Genomic DNA, 13914 nt, shown 5'->3' with positions numbered 1-13914 from the left:
AGTGATATCTAAATGAATGTTTGGACTGATGGATGGATTGATGGATGAATGGATGGATAAATGGAGAGATGGATGGCTAAGTGGGTTGTGGGATGATTTATGAGAGCATATGTGCAAATTAATGTGATAGTTTATTATCAGTTATGTGACATGCTGGCTTTACTCTACCTGTAGAGTTTAAAATCCTCCTCAGTGAACATGTTCCCAATTTGGTCACTAAAATACCTAAAAAAAAAAAAAAACAGGACGCAAATGAGAGTTCTATAAGACTATGAACCAGTTTAACGGGACTGAAAATATAGGAATAAAATAACGATAACACACTGAAGTGCATCACACAAACTGTAGCAAACTGTGCCTGTCAACACATGCCAGATGTCTTGCCCTGTTGAAGCCTGACTGAGGGCACAGTACTGAAACCTTCACTAAACAGAAGCTTACAGGAAAACTTCCACGTGTCAAAAATAAAGGAGAGCAGCATGAGAAACCTAGGTCTAGCTCAGTATGCAGTAAACTCTGTCTTAGGACTCAGGACCCTGAGGCATACTTTGATGTGCAGATGAAAAGTATGCCGAGACTGAGGCTGATAGAGCTGTGCTAGGCCTGAGACACTGAGGTGAGTCATACACATGCACACGCACTTACACACACACACACACTTTGAGAAGTTCGACTGTGGCTTTCTGGCTCACCTGTAAATATTGACAAACTTCGTTCCCATCGACAGAGCTCCAGAGTGAAGGTCCAGGATGGATGCCTAGAGACAATGGATCAAAAAGATGGAAAAAATACACCTACAGATGTTTTATACAAGAAAAAGTAGCCTGTACTCAATAACACAAGGGAGAAAACTTTGCATTGATCCAAATGGGCATGTGAACTGAAGCCACAGGTGATTGGCTGCACTGCTATCATAAAATCTGATATCTCAGAAACAGTGGTGGGCAACATGAAAATACTTCTTGTTCCACAATATCATTACAACACCCTAGCTGTCCAAAATTAAAGAAATTTTAAAAAAATTACATGCATCTCTTTTTTTTTTCAGTTATTTTTTCTACATCATCTGGACACTGCTTGTTGCTTGTAGCGGAAATTAGTTTGTCGTTAAAAAAAATCAAACTGCTCGTCAGGAAAGAAATCCTTTACATTGTAAAAATACGAAAAGTAAAAAAATGTAGCAGTGCTTGTTGGTACCATCCTCTTAAGGACTTTTAAGGATACAGTAAGCAAACAACATTATATCTGTGAGTCAACACAGTTCCACAAATCCTTGACCTTGAGATAGTAGGCTGTTTAGTCTACAATGATATGTAATGCTTTGCTGGCTGCTGTGTGACATTGTGTGGTCATATTTATGCTGGTGTGTATATGTGGTCATGTTTTAATGTGTTTGCTGGAACTTCAGGTCCTTCGGATGACAAAATGAATGTAACAATTTGACGTTGTCGGGGCATTTTGAAAAAAATTGCAAACCCCACAAAGAGAAAATACAAACTAGTGTGTGTGCGTGTGTTATTGCCGGCCTGTACTCATATGCCTGTGCCTGCTCACGTGTACACATGGGCATCACTCTTTGTGAGGGAGTGCAAAACTTGTGAGAGAAACATCATTTATTTTTTCCCCTGTCTCTTCAGGGGACTGTATTTCCAGAAACTACATAAAGAACAAACAAAAAGAAATGTTTGAAATGCATTAGAACTAAAGAGGGTTTCTTCTTTCTCATGTAAGGATAAAAATTTAGTGATACTTGTTTTTCTTTAGGCAGTGATGATACTGATAGGGACAATACAGGGGTTGGACAATGAAACTGAAAACACCTCTCATTTTAGTGTGGGAGGTTTCATGGCTACATTGGAGCAGCCTGGTGGCCAATCTTCATTAATTGCACATTACACGAGTAAGACCCTGTGCATCCAATGGTTCAAACATTGTGTCCTGAAGGCGGTGCCGTGTATCAGGACGACAATTCACCAACACACACAGCAAGACTGGTGAAAGATTGGTTTGATGAACATGAAAGTGAAGTTGAACATCTCCCATGGCCTGCACAGTCACCAGATCTAAATATTATTGAGCCACTTTGGGGTGTTTTGGAAGAGCGAGTCAGGAAATGTTTTCCTCCACCAGAATCACGTAGTGACCAGGCCACTATCCTGCAAGAAGAATGGCTTAAAATCCCTCTGACCACTGTGCAGGACTTGTATATGTCATTCCCAAGACGAAATGACACTGTATTGGCTGCAAAAGGAGGCCCTACACCATACTAATAAATTATTGTGGTCTAAAACCAGGTGTTTCAGTTTCATTGTCCAACCCCTGTATGTTTATGTTTTCTCCGGCATGAAATCTGTTTCCTTTTCTTGAAAAAACAATGTATTGTATTCTGTAGAAGAGAATGCATAAGAATCAGTCAGATATCTTCTGAAGATTAAACAAATGAAAAAAATATATATAGACCTGTATATTAATGCATATCAACTCAATTCTAATATGATTCTAAAAATGAAAAGATTTCACAACAGCTTTGACTATTCTAGGAAGGATTTACATGCAGTGCTGCAATATATATGTACAATGTTTATGACATTCAGTCAAAGAAACATTAATTAGTTAAGGTAATTTTTTGGAAGACTGTAGATCACAAAAGCCATTCAAACACATCCCAAAGGTATTGCATAGGTCTCTCTCGTTCAAGAGAAAAGGGTTCCACTGCTTGACAGCCCAATGCTGGGGCATTCGTACTCAGCTTGGCTTACTGATGCTTTTATCTGGCATAGAGACATTAACAGCGTGTCGTTAAATACATACAAGCTGAATCCGTGTTCATAATGGATGTGTGTTAATGCTGCCTACAAACTTTTGGACATGTCTGAAATATGAGTGTGGTAGATGATGTTGAACATATCATTGACATCATCAGTGTTTCAAGAACACAGACTAATTTCATGTTTCATTACAAAGACAGCTTATGTTTTTATGTGAAGCAGTGAATATAAATGATTGTGTTGTGCACTTACTACATTAACTAATTTTGTTACCAGTTCCAGCTTACAATGATGTAATAATTTTGATGTAAAACCCACCTCTGCTTTGAAATTGTAATAAAATGGTAAGGAAAAACATGCATGTACTGTATGCAAGTGTAGTCATTTTACACAGTAATCCTAAAACTATTATGTTGGCCACTTCATCAGAAGACAATTTCAAAAGAGATACAGAACTGGTGTGACGTATGAATGGTAGCAGTGCTCTTACAGGTATATCATGCTGTAATAGTAAGAGCACTTGTGCAAAACATCTAACCTTGTATTTATCTATTTCTAAAACATGATTAAAATGATAAATAACTCTGCATAAATGCAGCTGACATATGCAGTGAATGTAAAAGTAGATCTGGTTTGAATCTAAAAGAAAAGGATCTACTGTGAAAAATCTATGTGCTCCACTACTATGGAGAGTGATGTTGAATTTGCCTGAACTCGCAGCCAAGTGTAACTCAGCACTGCCAATTTATTTAGTGATGGCTCTTGCTACAGATCCGGCAAAATCAAGGGACACTGAAAGAATGATTTCACTGAACTATTCACACACTATTTAACAGGCAGTGAGTAAGAAGCGTTTATAACTAAGGGTTTGTCAGCATTTCCAGCTAAGTGTTACAGCACATTATACTTCTCCAGACTGGTAACCTGCTTTGCCCAGACTGCACATTAGAACAGAACTGGAGAACACATGACAGCTGTCACATGGCAGAACACACGAAATGCACACTATTCCTTTTTTGCCTTTTATTTCTAATTCATGGATGTGGTACAGAAACCGGTTTTCCTTATAGAGTCAAATCTAGGTCAGATCTTAGAATTGGTGCTATGGCAATAAACATTGTATTTATATAAATAAAAAAACTTTAAAAATTCACTGCAGTTAATTGCAATATTCTGAACTGAATCTGCTCTATTTGTTCTTAACACTCAGGAAGGCTTATTGTCCATCACAATAACATATTTTGACCAACAAATTTAAACTATTAAACATTAAATTGTCATACTGCCCAACACTGATATGAACGCTTTTTATTCATTCATTCATTCATTGTCTGTCACGGTGGGTCCAGAGCCTACCTGGAATCATTGGGCGCAAGGCGGGAATACACCCTGGAGGGGGCGCTAGTCCTTCACAGGGCAACACACACACACACTAACACTAACACTAACGCATTCACTCACACACTCTCACCTACCGACAACAATCCACCTCCCAACGTGTGTTTTTGGACTTTGGGAGGAAACCGGAGCACCTGGAGGAAACCCATGCGGACACAGGGAGAACACACCACACTCCTCACAGACAGTCACCCGGAGCGGGAATCGAACCCACAACCTCCAGGTCCAGAACACTTTTTAAATTCACCTAAAATTAATCAAATTGGATCAGAACTGAACTAAATCCATCAAATCAGTTGTAAATCAAAAGTTACCCATTTACCTGAAACATTTTTGTATCATATGACAAACTGCATAACGAGAAACATGATCTTAAAGAGGAATACACACAGCTTCACTTACACTAAATTTCCATACATGTCTTATTATTAGTGAGCACAACTACTTTAAGGTGTACCTAATACGGACATGATTTGTATAATCTCAACAGAAAAGCATAACATGAAATGGGACACACAGAAGCAGCTGCACATGGGCCTAAGCTCAGAATGCTCAATGCCAAATAATGATTTGAGGTGTAGAATCTCAGAAAAATTGAGTTACAGAAAACGGAAGCTGCATTTGCTGGAATGATGGAACTCCATTCAATGCCTGTGAGAGGAGCTGAAGTCATTTTCTGATTCGAAATAAATCATGTATCATTAGTCCTTGACCTCACTTATGTTCTAGTGGAAAAAGCCACCCACTCTTCACAGCAATGCATTAATGCCTAGTGTAAAAACATTCCAGAAGGATAGAGGCTGTTATTGCAGTAAAATCACTTTATAAATATCTTGCTAACTCCACTGGCTATGAAGGTGGCTGAACACAAGCTGAGATATTCAGAAATTAAGCTGCGGGTCATAATTTTGTTAATCCACCACCATTACTTCACTGCAGGGCACCTTTCCAGACAGAAATGTCAGAGACTGACTGTTTTTATTTTTTCTTATCTCAGCAAATCAGTGGCATTAAATAAGAAAATATATAAGAAAACAAGGTAAACATCACAAAATGATATTTACAGCAGTTTGATTAAGTCCACATTCTACAGAATACATAATGGAATACTGCCCTCTTGTGTATTTTATTGGTATGTACATTCATTACTAACATATTAATGACAGTTATGAATTCATTCCACACACCTGTTGTTAGTTACAGAAAGAAAACATATAATTTCACATGCCCTTAATGTGTACAGCCAAAGACTCTCCTCTATTTTATGCAGAATTTCTGTCAGACATTCACTAATCCAATAACAAGACCCTTTCTCCTTTCCTTAACGTTAAGATTTTATTCTCAAAATGATATTGTCCTTTAGAACCAAATTTTCTCACAAAATATATTATTTTTAATTTGTGAAATCAACTTTTGTTTGTTAAACTGCTGTTGAAGGTTTTAAAATATTATTATTCACTTAAACTTTTTTGCGGATAAAGTAACGATTGTTTATACATATGCCACTATGTATTAATTAAAACAATTCAACCACTGACTGATTTACAAAAGAATGTTTACTCACCCCTCCGCCTGAGCCACCCAGAGAGAGTCCCCTCTCAGCTAACCTGTGGAGTTAAAGACTACATTAAACACCAGTGTGTGTGTGTGTGTGTGTTTTAAAGGGGGTGGGTGTATGTTCACCTCTTCAGGGCCTGTGCTTCCTCCTTGGTCACCACGCTGTCGGTAACAGCTCGGCCACATTTCTTAGGAGTACAGCCTGAGGACAGAGAATATTCCAGACAGAGTTGAGGATGTAAAACTTTTTATACAGATTTGCAGAGGTTTATTTTCTAAGTGAAAATATGTTCACACTTCTACTCCAGGTGCATTTTAGTCATATTCTGTTTACAAAATATGGCCACAATTTTACAGACTCTCTCATGCAACACTCGTCCTAATAACAAGCATGATAATAGGGAAGTTTGTTTGCCCCTTTGCTGTAGTAACACCCTAATTTTCTGGGAAGGCTTTAGACTAGAGACTGAAACGTTGCTGTGAGGATCATGAGGTCACTGCTGAACTTCTAAAATCACTTCTACCATCTGAAATCACGTTGTATTGCCACCAATTACTGTGGCATTAGGAAAAAATATAATATTACGTTGTGACTATGTGTAACCCAGCTTTAAAATCAGATAAACATTTCTATGACATTCTGACATTCTGCTCCTAAAATTGATTGTTAGCTGTCTCTGGAATTGAGTGTTTTTCATTTTTCAGCTTCCGTTCCCTCCTGCTTATTTACAGCTAGTGGAGGCTGTTGAAGAAGCAGAGAAGAGCTCATTAACTGTCTTTGGGGTGTGTTGGGTCTTTTGATGCTAGTGACAGGGCTGGTAATGAGTTCCATACGGAGTGATCACAGGAGTGTTCGGACTGTCACTCACAACCTGAGCGCCTTACACAATATCGAACTACACAGCTTTAATGGTGCTCTAATGGTGTTTTGGGTTTGTTTAGTTAGGTACAGCTATGTGTTCCTGTCTCCATAAGCAAAGCTGCCTTTAAGCTCGGTCTAATCCACTACTGGAAAATATCCTTAAATGATGTATCTGCTTCTAAACACCTCATAGATTAAAGCGGCAGTGTCGTTTTTTAAACTGCACACAGCATGTGGGAGATCTTGTTACTCTGATTGCGCTTTGAACCCCTTCCCGCAAGCAGATAAATCTGATCATTGTGAGTGTGTCTGGAAGAGAACATATAGAAGACATGTATTCCAAGGTTGTAAATCTTGTAAGTCAGTCCGGCCTTAAGAATTACTGAGATAGTCTGCACTGCAGTCCTCATAGTTACTAAAGAATGAGCCTTAAGGTTTATGTTCCTCAGTAAATTGATGTTAGGGCTTTTTATTATTTTCATCTGGATCGCTGAGTCTTGGCAATTTCCCTGAGAACTGGCTTGAAATACTCCAGTTTAAACTGACGGGTTCAACTTAGACCTGTTCTCTGATAAACTGATAGAGCTGAATTTCAATTTCACATACCATAGTGCAAGTCAAATAAGGCTGTGTCATTCAAATCACACAAACGTCTTTAGCAAGCCTATGACATAGCTCACTGATATTAATAGAAACTGTCACCTGCTGAGGCTTTTGTCACAGTCATTGTCTCACAGACAGTCCCGTCACAGTCATTACAAGAGACTAATGCAACTTAATTAATTTTTTTAACCCTTGATGGGCAAGTAATTAGTGCCCATGTCAGTGTCAATTATTCAACAAGAAATCAAGTATTAAAAAAGTTGCAAGGATAAATCAGCAGACTAAATGTTTACATATACATGAATTGATCCCAACCATGAAGTAATTTTACAGATCTCCAGCTTCAAATACAAACAAAAACAATGAAGCTTTGAGTTAGTTAAATAACTATTAATATTCTCACTGACATTTTTTATATGTTTCATGAATTTAACTCTCAGTGCTTGTGGTCTACTTGTATCCTACACTGTCAGTAGTACAGAGCATAGTTTGCAAAAATAAAAAAAAAACAAAAAAAAAAAAAAAAAACTCTGAGGTTTTAAAGCCATGGGGGTTTTATAAATAGTATGTCATGATAATGATGTTTTTTACAGATGCATTTATGGTAGAGAAGATACCTGGAAAACGCTTGTAGTTGTCATAATCTTCAGAACACTGGACAAGGAACAACCTGGGCTCCGTCAGGACTTCTCTTCTGGAGACCAGAGTTTCTGTGACGTCATCATTCAGACTCACATAGAGCCAGACCACTGCAGCACTGAGGCTGGTCAGCAGCAGCGTAACCAGCACATAGCTTCTCCAAGTGAAGGCCTGTCTCTGTGCATTAGCCCTGTTTAAAACATCACATAGTTGTCTAAAGGAGAATTGTACCCATTTGGCCAATGCCATGCATAATTAAACTGTTAAGATTTACATAAGGTCACTCAAGAGTAGTTTGGTGTAATATGGGCCTTTGTACAGTAACTTACAACTTCACTGTTTACAGGCGATGAACAAAATGAACAAAAACAACCTTAGGAAAGCTTATTACCTTAAACAGTTGCGAATGTACAGTCTGATGCCAGATGACTTTGTTTTTATTTATTTATTTTACTGACAGGATGATAACTTAGACAAAAGTGTGTATTTGCAATATATATATATATATATATATATATATATATATATATATATATATATACCCACTATATGTCACTATATATACTATATATCACTAATATTATGCCACAATCAGCATTACATTTAGAATACACAGACATTATATAAATTTCACGAATCTAAATTTGTGAATACAAGCTTTTCCAGTTTTCCCTCTAAGAGTAGTGATTGGCATTTAATTTTCCTTCCAGTTCCAATGATCCATAACCCAATGCTGTGTAACCCAGTGTTACAGTACCTGACAAGTGGCATTGCATACTGACTTTAGGATAATGAATAGCTGAAACAGAGCATCTCATTTCAGGGTATAGGCTACACATTAGAACATGTGTCCACAATAACTGCATTTAAATTAGCTCTTATGATTATTTGGATTTTGGCGGCACCGTGGTGCTGCAGGTAGTGTCGCAGTCACACCGTTTCTGGAACCTGGAGGTTGCGAGTCCCGGTCCGGGTGACTGTCTGTGAGGAGTTTGGTGTGTTCTCCCCGTGTCCGTGTGGGTTTCCTTCGACGGTCCAAAACAGACGTTGGTAGGTGGATTGGCGACTCTAAAGTGTCTGTCGGTGTGAGTGAATGTGTGAGTGTGTGTTGCCCTGTGCAGGACTGGCGCCCCCTACAGGGTGTGTTCCCGTCTTGCGCCTAGAGATTCTGGGTAGGCTCCGAACCCACCGCGACCCTGAACTGGATAAGCGGCTTCAGACAATGAAAGGGTGAATGAAATATTTGGATATGGAGGGTAAGTTCGCTGATGAATACATTTGCACTGTATTCAAGTACAAAATGCACCGTTTCACATTGTGTCACTCTGGATGACTTTCTGTGAACATATTAATCATTAAATTATGCAGCATTTCGATGGCATTATTTTGCTTAAAGATACTAAAATATCATAGCACCCCCAACCCTCCCTCTTTCACACACGCACACAAAAACACCTGTTGGAAGTGTAGAATACACATAAAGCCCACGCTTTCAAAATAATAAAACTAGAATCTTCAAAGCTCGGTACATTAAAGGCTTAAAATCACCAACTGTAGCAGCTATAACTTAACAGCTTGTAGAACATTTAGGTAACAGATATACAGATAAACCACAGTACAAGTTACACCTACACCTAGCGGTCATACACTTATGAAGATCCAGAAGAGTTGTTGTTCTACATTAATTTAATTTTTATATTTTAAATTTCGTGAAATGTTTTTGTGCTAAAAATCTAAAGTGAAGTTAAATAGACTGCAACATTTGTGCAATACTAAATGAAATTACGATGGTGAAAAGCAATGTTACCTCTTAATTTTTTTCTCTATGGCGCTACTCTCTGGGCTTTTATGGTTTCCTCGGCGTTGTACAACCATTTTAATGCCAAAAATCTGTTAAAATTAATATAACACCACCATTCATTCCTCTCAGCAATGCTGTCAATGCTGAGCTCCACAGAGGGAAGCTGAGAACCGGGGTCTGTCTCAAATAATTCCATAGTCCCTACACTTAGTGCACTACTTAGATCATGAACAAATATCTAAAAAAATAAATAAATAAAAGTGTATAAAATGATAAAATGTAGAATACACGGCCGTTTACTTTCAGGGATTGGCTACGCCATTCTTTATGTAAGATTCACAGCATTTGTTGGATGTAGAAATCCTAGAGTCACTGTAGTTAACTACATGGGGCGCAAAGAACAATTTGAGATTCGGCCAATCAAGTTTTGTCTCCTTTTCAAAATAAAAGTCACGATTAGAACTCGAAAGTCTAACGATTGACAGAGAGATTTTACAATAGTGCATGTGTTTATAAACTATCCTATTTTTAGTATGCTGCATCCAATATTTTTCTTCCAATGTCTGAAGTGTACGGTATGGCTGCATAGTTTAATAAAATAGGGCAAGTAAAGTAATTTATAAGTGTGCTGTCTCTAAAAAGTGGTTAAACTGTGTTTAAAGACGATGTCCTTGGCGATGTGATGGTTTAAAAATGATAATAGTTTCATTGAATGGGCGGGTGGTCATTTACATTTCATCTACAATGAAATGGTGTCGGATAGTCGATTCCTTTGACTACGGCTGCAGGATGTGAGAGTTGTTGTGAATTGGTGTCAACTCCAACATGTGTTAAAGAAGTAATAAAACCACACTAGAACCCCACAGGCAGTCGGTATGCAGCCGCTTGTATCAGAACTGAGAAGTTTGTTTATTTTCATAGTAAACGTCATATTATGAAGCTGCTAACGTAAAACGCACTGAACGTAGTTTATAATAACAAACTATTCAAATTAAAGGAACACAACGTCATATTTTCTTTAAAATTACAACTTAAAACATTGTTCACCTGTAGGAAGAAGCCTCTGTCACCTCTGCTACCCTGGGCCCAGTGTCACAGAAACGGCACTATGCCCCATCAATTGATGTCAGTGCAGTGCTGTATAAATAACACTAGGGGGAGCTCCAGCAAGAACCCCAAATCTTACCTGGTTTTCCATTAAAGGCATGCTAAAAACAATCAGGAAACTATAGTGGTGAGGTAACTCAGAGGAAGTATTTGACCAATGGGAATGCAGAAGTTGATGAAAGTTCAGTTTTCTCATTGATTTCTCAATTTTAAGCTTATTTTTGTGTCTCTTTAATGGGGATGATCTAACGCATCAGGACATGTCACACAAAATTATCCCAGAAAAGAATAAAATTGTTGTAAATCCCAAACATGTCTAAAATGGTTTCTAGCGGGCATGCTAACAGGCATTTTGACACAATGTTAACAGGCTGAAAAATCACAGTTAAAATGTCTGACCGTCAGGCCCTGTCACAAAACAGAAGTTTCCTCATTTATTATCTTTATTACATTTCATATGTATTTAAGGCATGTGATAATAAAATATATGAATAAATAAACATTAATTTTTTTTATGCTTATGACAAAAGTTTTGAATGTGGTCCCAATTTTACATTCGGCCTTTGTAGTACTGCTTTTGAAGCTGCACATTGTATTGTTGTAATTTGTATTGTTGGCTTTAAGTAATAATTACTTTGATTTATACAGATTGCAGTTAAATGGCTCCAGTTAGTGCAGCTGAGAGACAAGGACAATCTTCAGAGAGAAAGAGAGTGAGCTGGTAAATGAGGAAATGTATTAATTAGTTGAATGAGTGAGTTAAATATGTATTCAATTAAATATTAATATTAATGATTTTTTTTTAAATATTAGTATAATATTACTTTAACATTAATATCAAAGTAATACAATAGGAAAGCTTATCCTTGACTTAAAAAACACAAAGTATTTTCCTGCAACAACAAACTACATAAAATCAGTCCTGTCACACAGGACATTATAATAATAATAAAAAAATGGACTATTTGAGAAATAATTGATAAATTAATCACTTTAACCGTATAGATGGAGCTATCTACCATTATTTGTTGGTCAAAATCCCAGTGTAAATATTTTTGGGGGGTTATTTAACAATTACATAAGTGTTTGGTGGTTACTCTGTGATTATCCTCCAATACACTTGCAAAATACACAGCAAAAACTCAGAGCTGACACTGCCCTGAAGCACCACACCGTCTGGAGAAAAGAGTCCACTGGTTAACATATAGTAATCTACTAGATTGTATTTTCCATGTTTGACAGGCGGGCCATGTTGTGCCAGGAGGTCAGTGTCCCAGGTGAATGTACCACTCTGTCACAGATAGCAGACCCATTGGGCCCTAATCTGTTTCAGTTACAGCACTGACAAGTGTTGTGTAGACTCAATGACTATAGACAGCACCTTGTCTCTAAAAGGGAATCCAGTAGAGGTTTGGCACCTCTGCACCCCAATATGTTTCTAAGGCAAAGCAGCCCCCATTTTCAATCTCATTACTCCTTTAAGAAGTCTTTTCCTCTCCAGTGTCGAATTACAGTGGTTTCTCTTTGCCAACAATGGCATTTTTTAATTTTCCACCAGAATTCCAACAGTTGTAACATTATACTGATATATAACAAGTCAGGGTTACGCTAAGAGTGAATTAACCATTTTTTGCTGGTCTGTGACCCACCATCTTCTCCCAGATCTGCATCATACGCTTTCTGTATTGATGTGTGGTGGACGTTTCACACAACTAGCCATTTGTCTGATTATTTATCATTTTTAAAACTGTTAAATTGAGATGTTTTAAATGTCATGTTGTGTTCTGCTGCTGGCTGCACTAACAAAAACCCTTTACAAAGTTCTTTGCATTATTTTCTGTAAGGCTAATTCTAACGTTCTGTAAGTTAGAATTATGTAACCCCCTGTGTTACTGTCACAAAATACACACTCATTTATGCAAATATATCACTAAAAGGCATGAGACCCTTTAACAAACATGCTCTGCTCTTACAGTGATGGAATCTTATTGGACACATAGTATTTATTTCAAACTTTTTGGTTTCATTAATTTTGTAAACTTTTATTCAAAATCAATTTAGCAAACTTAATATTTAGGTTTATACATGTATTATATACTTGGATTAAGTTTCAGCTTTGTTCTCAAAGAACATATAAACCAAAAGTTGGCACACGTTAATATAAAGATATGAACCAAAATTGTTTTACTTTCTGGTCTGACAGAAAATCTCATGTAATATTACATTTTGTGATGGAATTTAAAAACATTACTTTTTTTGCTCAAGCTACATATTCTGGACCTCACCGGGTTTAAGAGTTAATCCAAAATTATGTTAACACGATATATCGTTTATGATTTAGGTGGTGTTTAACTGAACAGTGGAGAAAAGACACAAATTAACTGCAGATCACCAAGAAACATTTGTATGTTTTAATACTGATGTAATTCAAAACAGGTGGCAGTACCTTTTGGCTTGAGAAATGATCTTATATGGATATGTAAATGATCACACTGGGCTGTGTGTGCAACTGTGGAAAAGTCTTTTCTCATCTAATGATGGTGCAGAAGAAAATGCACAGATCTGATTCGATTCTTTGTCTACTGAATCTCAGCAGACTGATGAATGGGGAGTATGTGTATTCAACTTGTTTACTACATAAGAATCCTCCACCCAAACACTCAAATACATAATGCTCAATTTCATAACCACCAGTAGCCTCACATTCAGTAATCATACTTGCAAAGATAAAGACATATCAAAGAAGAATGAACATATTGGAGCAAACCAATTACTACCCACTTGATTGGAAGTGAAGAGATGTTGTCTGCATTTCCTACAAGTCTACAAGGACTCATGTCTGGGGAATTCATGATTGCTTTTGGTCTTGACTTGGTAAGACAAAGAATAAGCCGTCCAAACAATACACAAGTAGCACTCCATCTTAAAATTAAGTAAAATAATATATTTCCAGATTTGCATCCTTCCTACAATAGTTCTAAGCATGGACCACAAAAAGCAGAATGTAGAAATGTATTCTATCGTATTTTTTCAAGAAATAGATTCTTGGGGGAGGGAAAGAAAAAAAATAAAAAGCAATCCTTGGAGTCATTTTCAAATCACACTGGCTACTTTAATCAGTACACAATGTGTACACTGTGCTAGAACCTGCTATAAGAAAACTGCTGTATAGTCAGTCC

The 13914-nt window shown here is 37.3% G+C and overlaps 1 protein-coding gene across 1 annotated transcript in view; it reads right to left on the bottom strand.

Annotated features, from left to right (window-relative positions):
* ogfod3 (2-oxoglutarate and iron dependent oxygenase domain containing 3) overlaps positions 1-9763 on the bottom strand; it is a 35269-nt gene extending 25506 nt beyond the window's left edge. The window contains exons 1-6 of the mRNA XM_066664470.1: positions 9635-9763; positions 7806-8017; positions 5850-5925; positions 5731-5773; positions 693-757; positions 169-225 (exon numbers count right to left, since the gene is read on the bottom strand). Coding sequence (XP_066520567.1) covers positions 169-225; positions 693-757; positions 5731-5773; positions 5850-5925; positions 7806-8017; positions 9635-9702 — 521 coding nt within the window. The 5' untranslated portion in view covers positions 9703-9763. The remainder of the gene's footprint in view (positions 1-168; positions 226-692; positions 758-5730; positions 5774-5849; positions 5926-7805; positions 8018-9634) is intronic.
* Positions 9764-13914: the final 4151 nt, after the last annotated feature.

The sequence above is a fragment of the Hoplias malabaricus genome, chromosome 3, assembly GCF_029633855.1.
Source record: "Hoplias malabaricus isolate fHopMal1 chromosome 3, fHopMal1.hap1, whole genome shotgun sequence".
NCBI lineage: Eukaryota > Metazoa > Chordata > Actinopteri > Characiformes > Erythrinidae > Hoplias > Hoplias malabaricus.
This window is presented reverse-complemented; position numbering and strand designations above follow the sequence as displayed.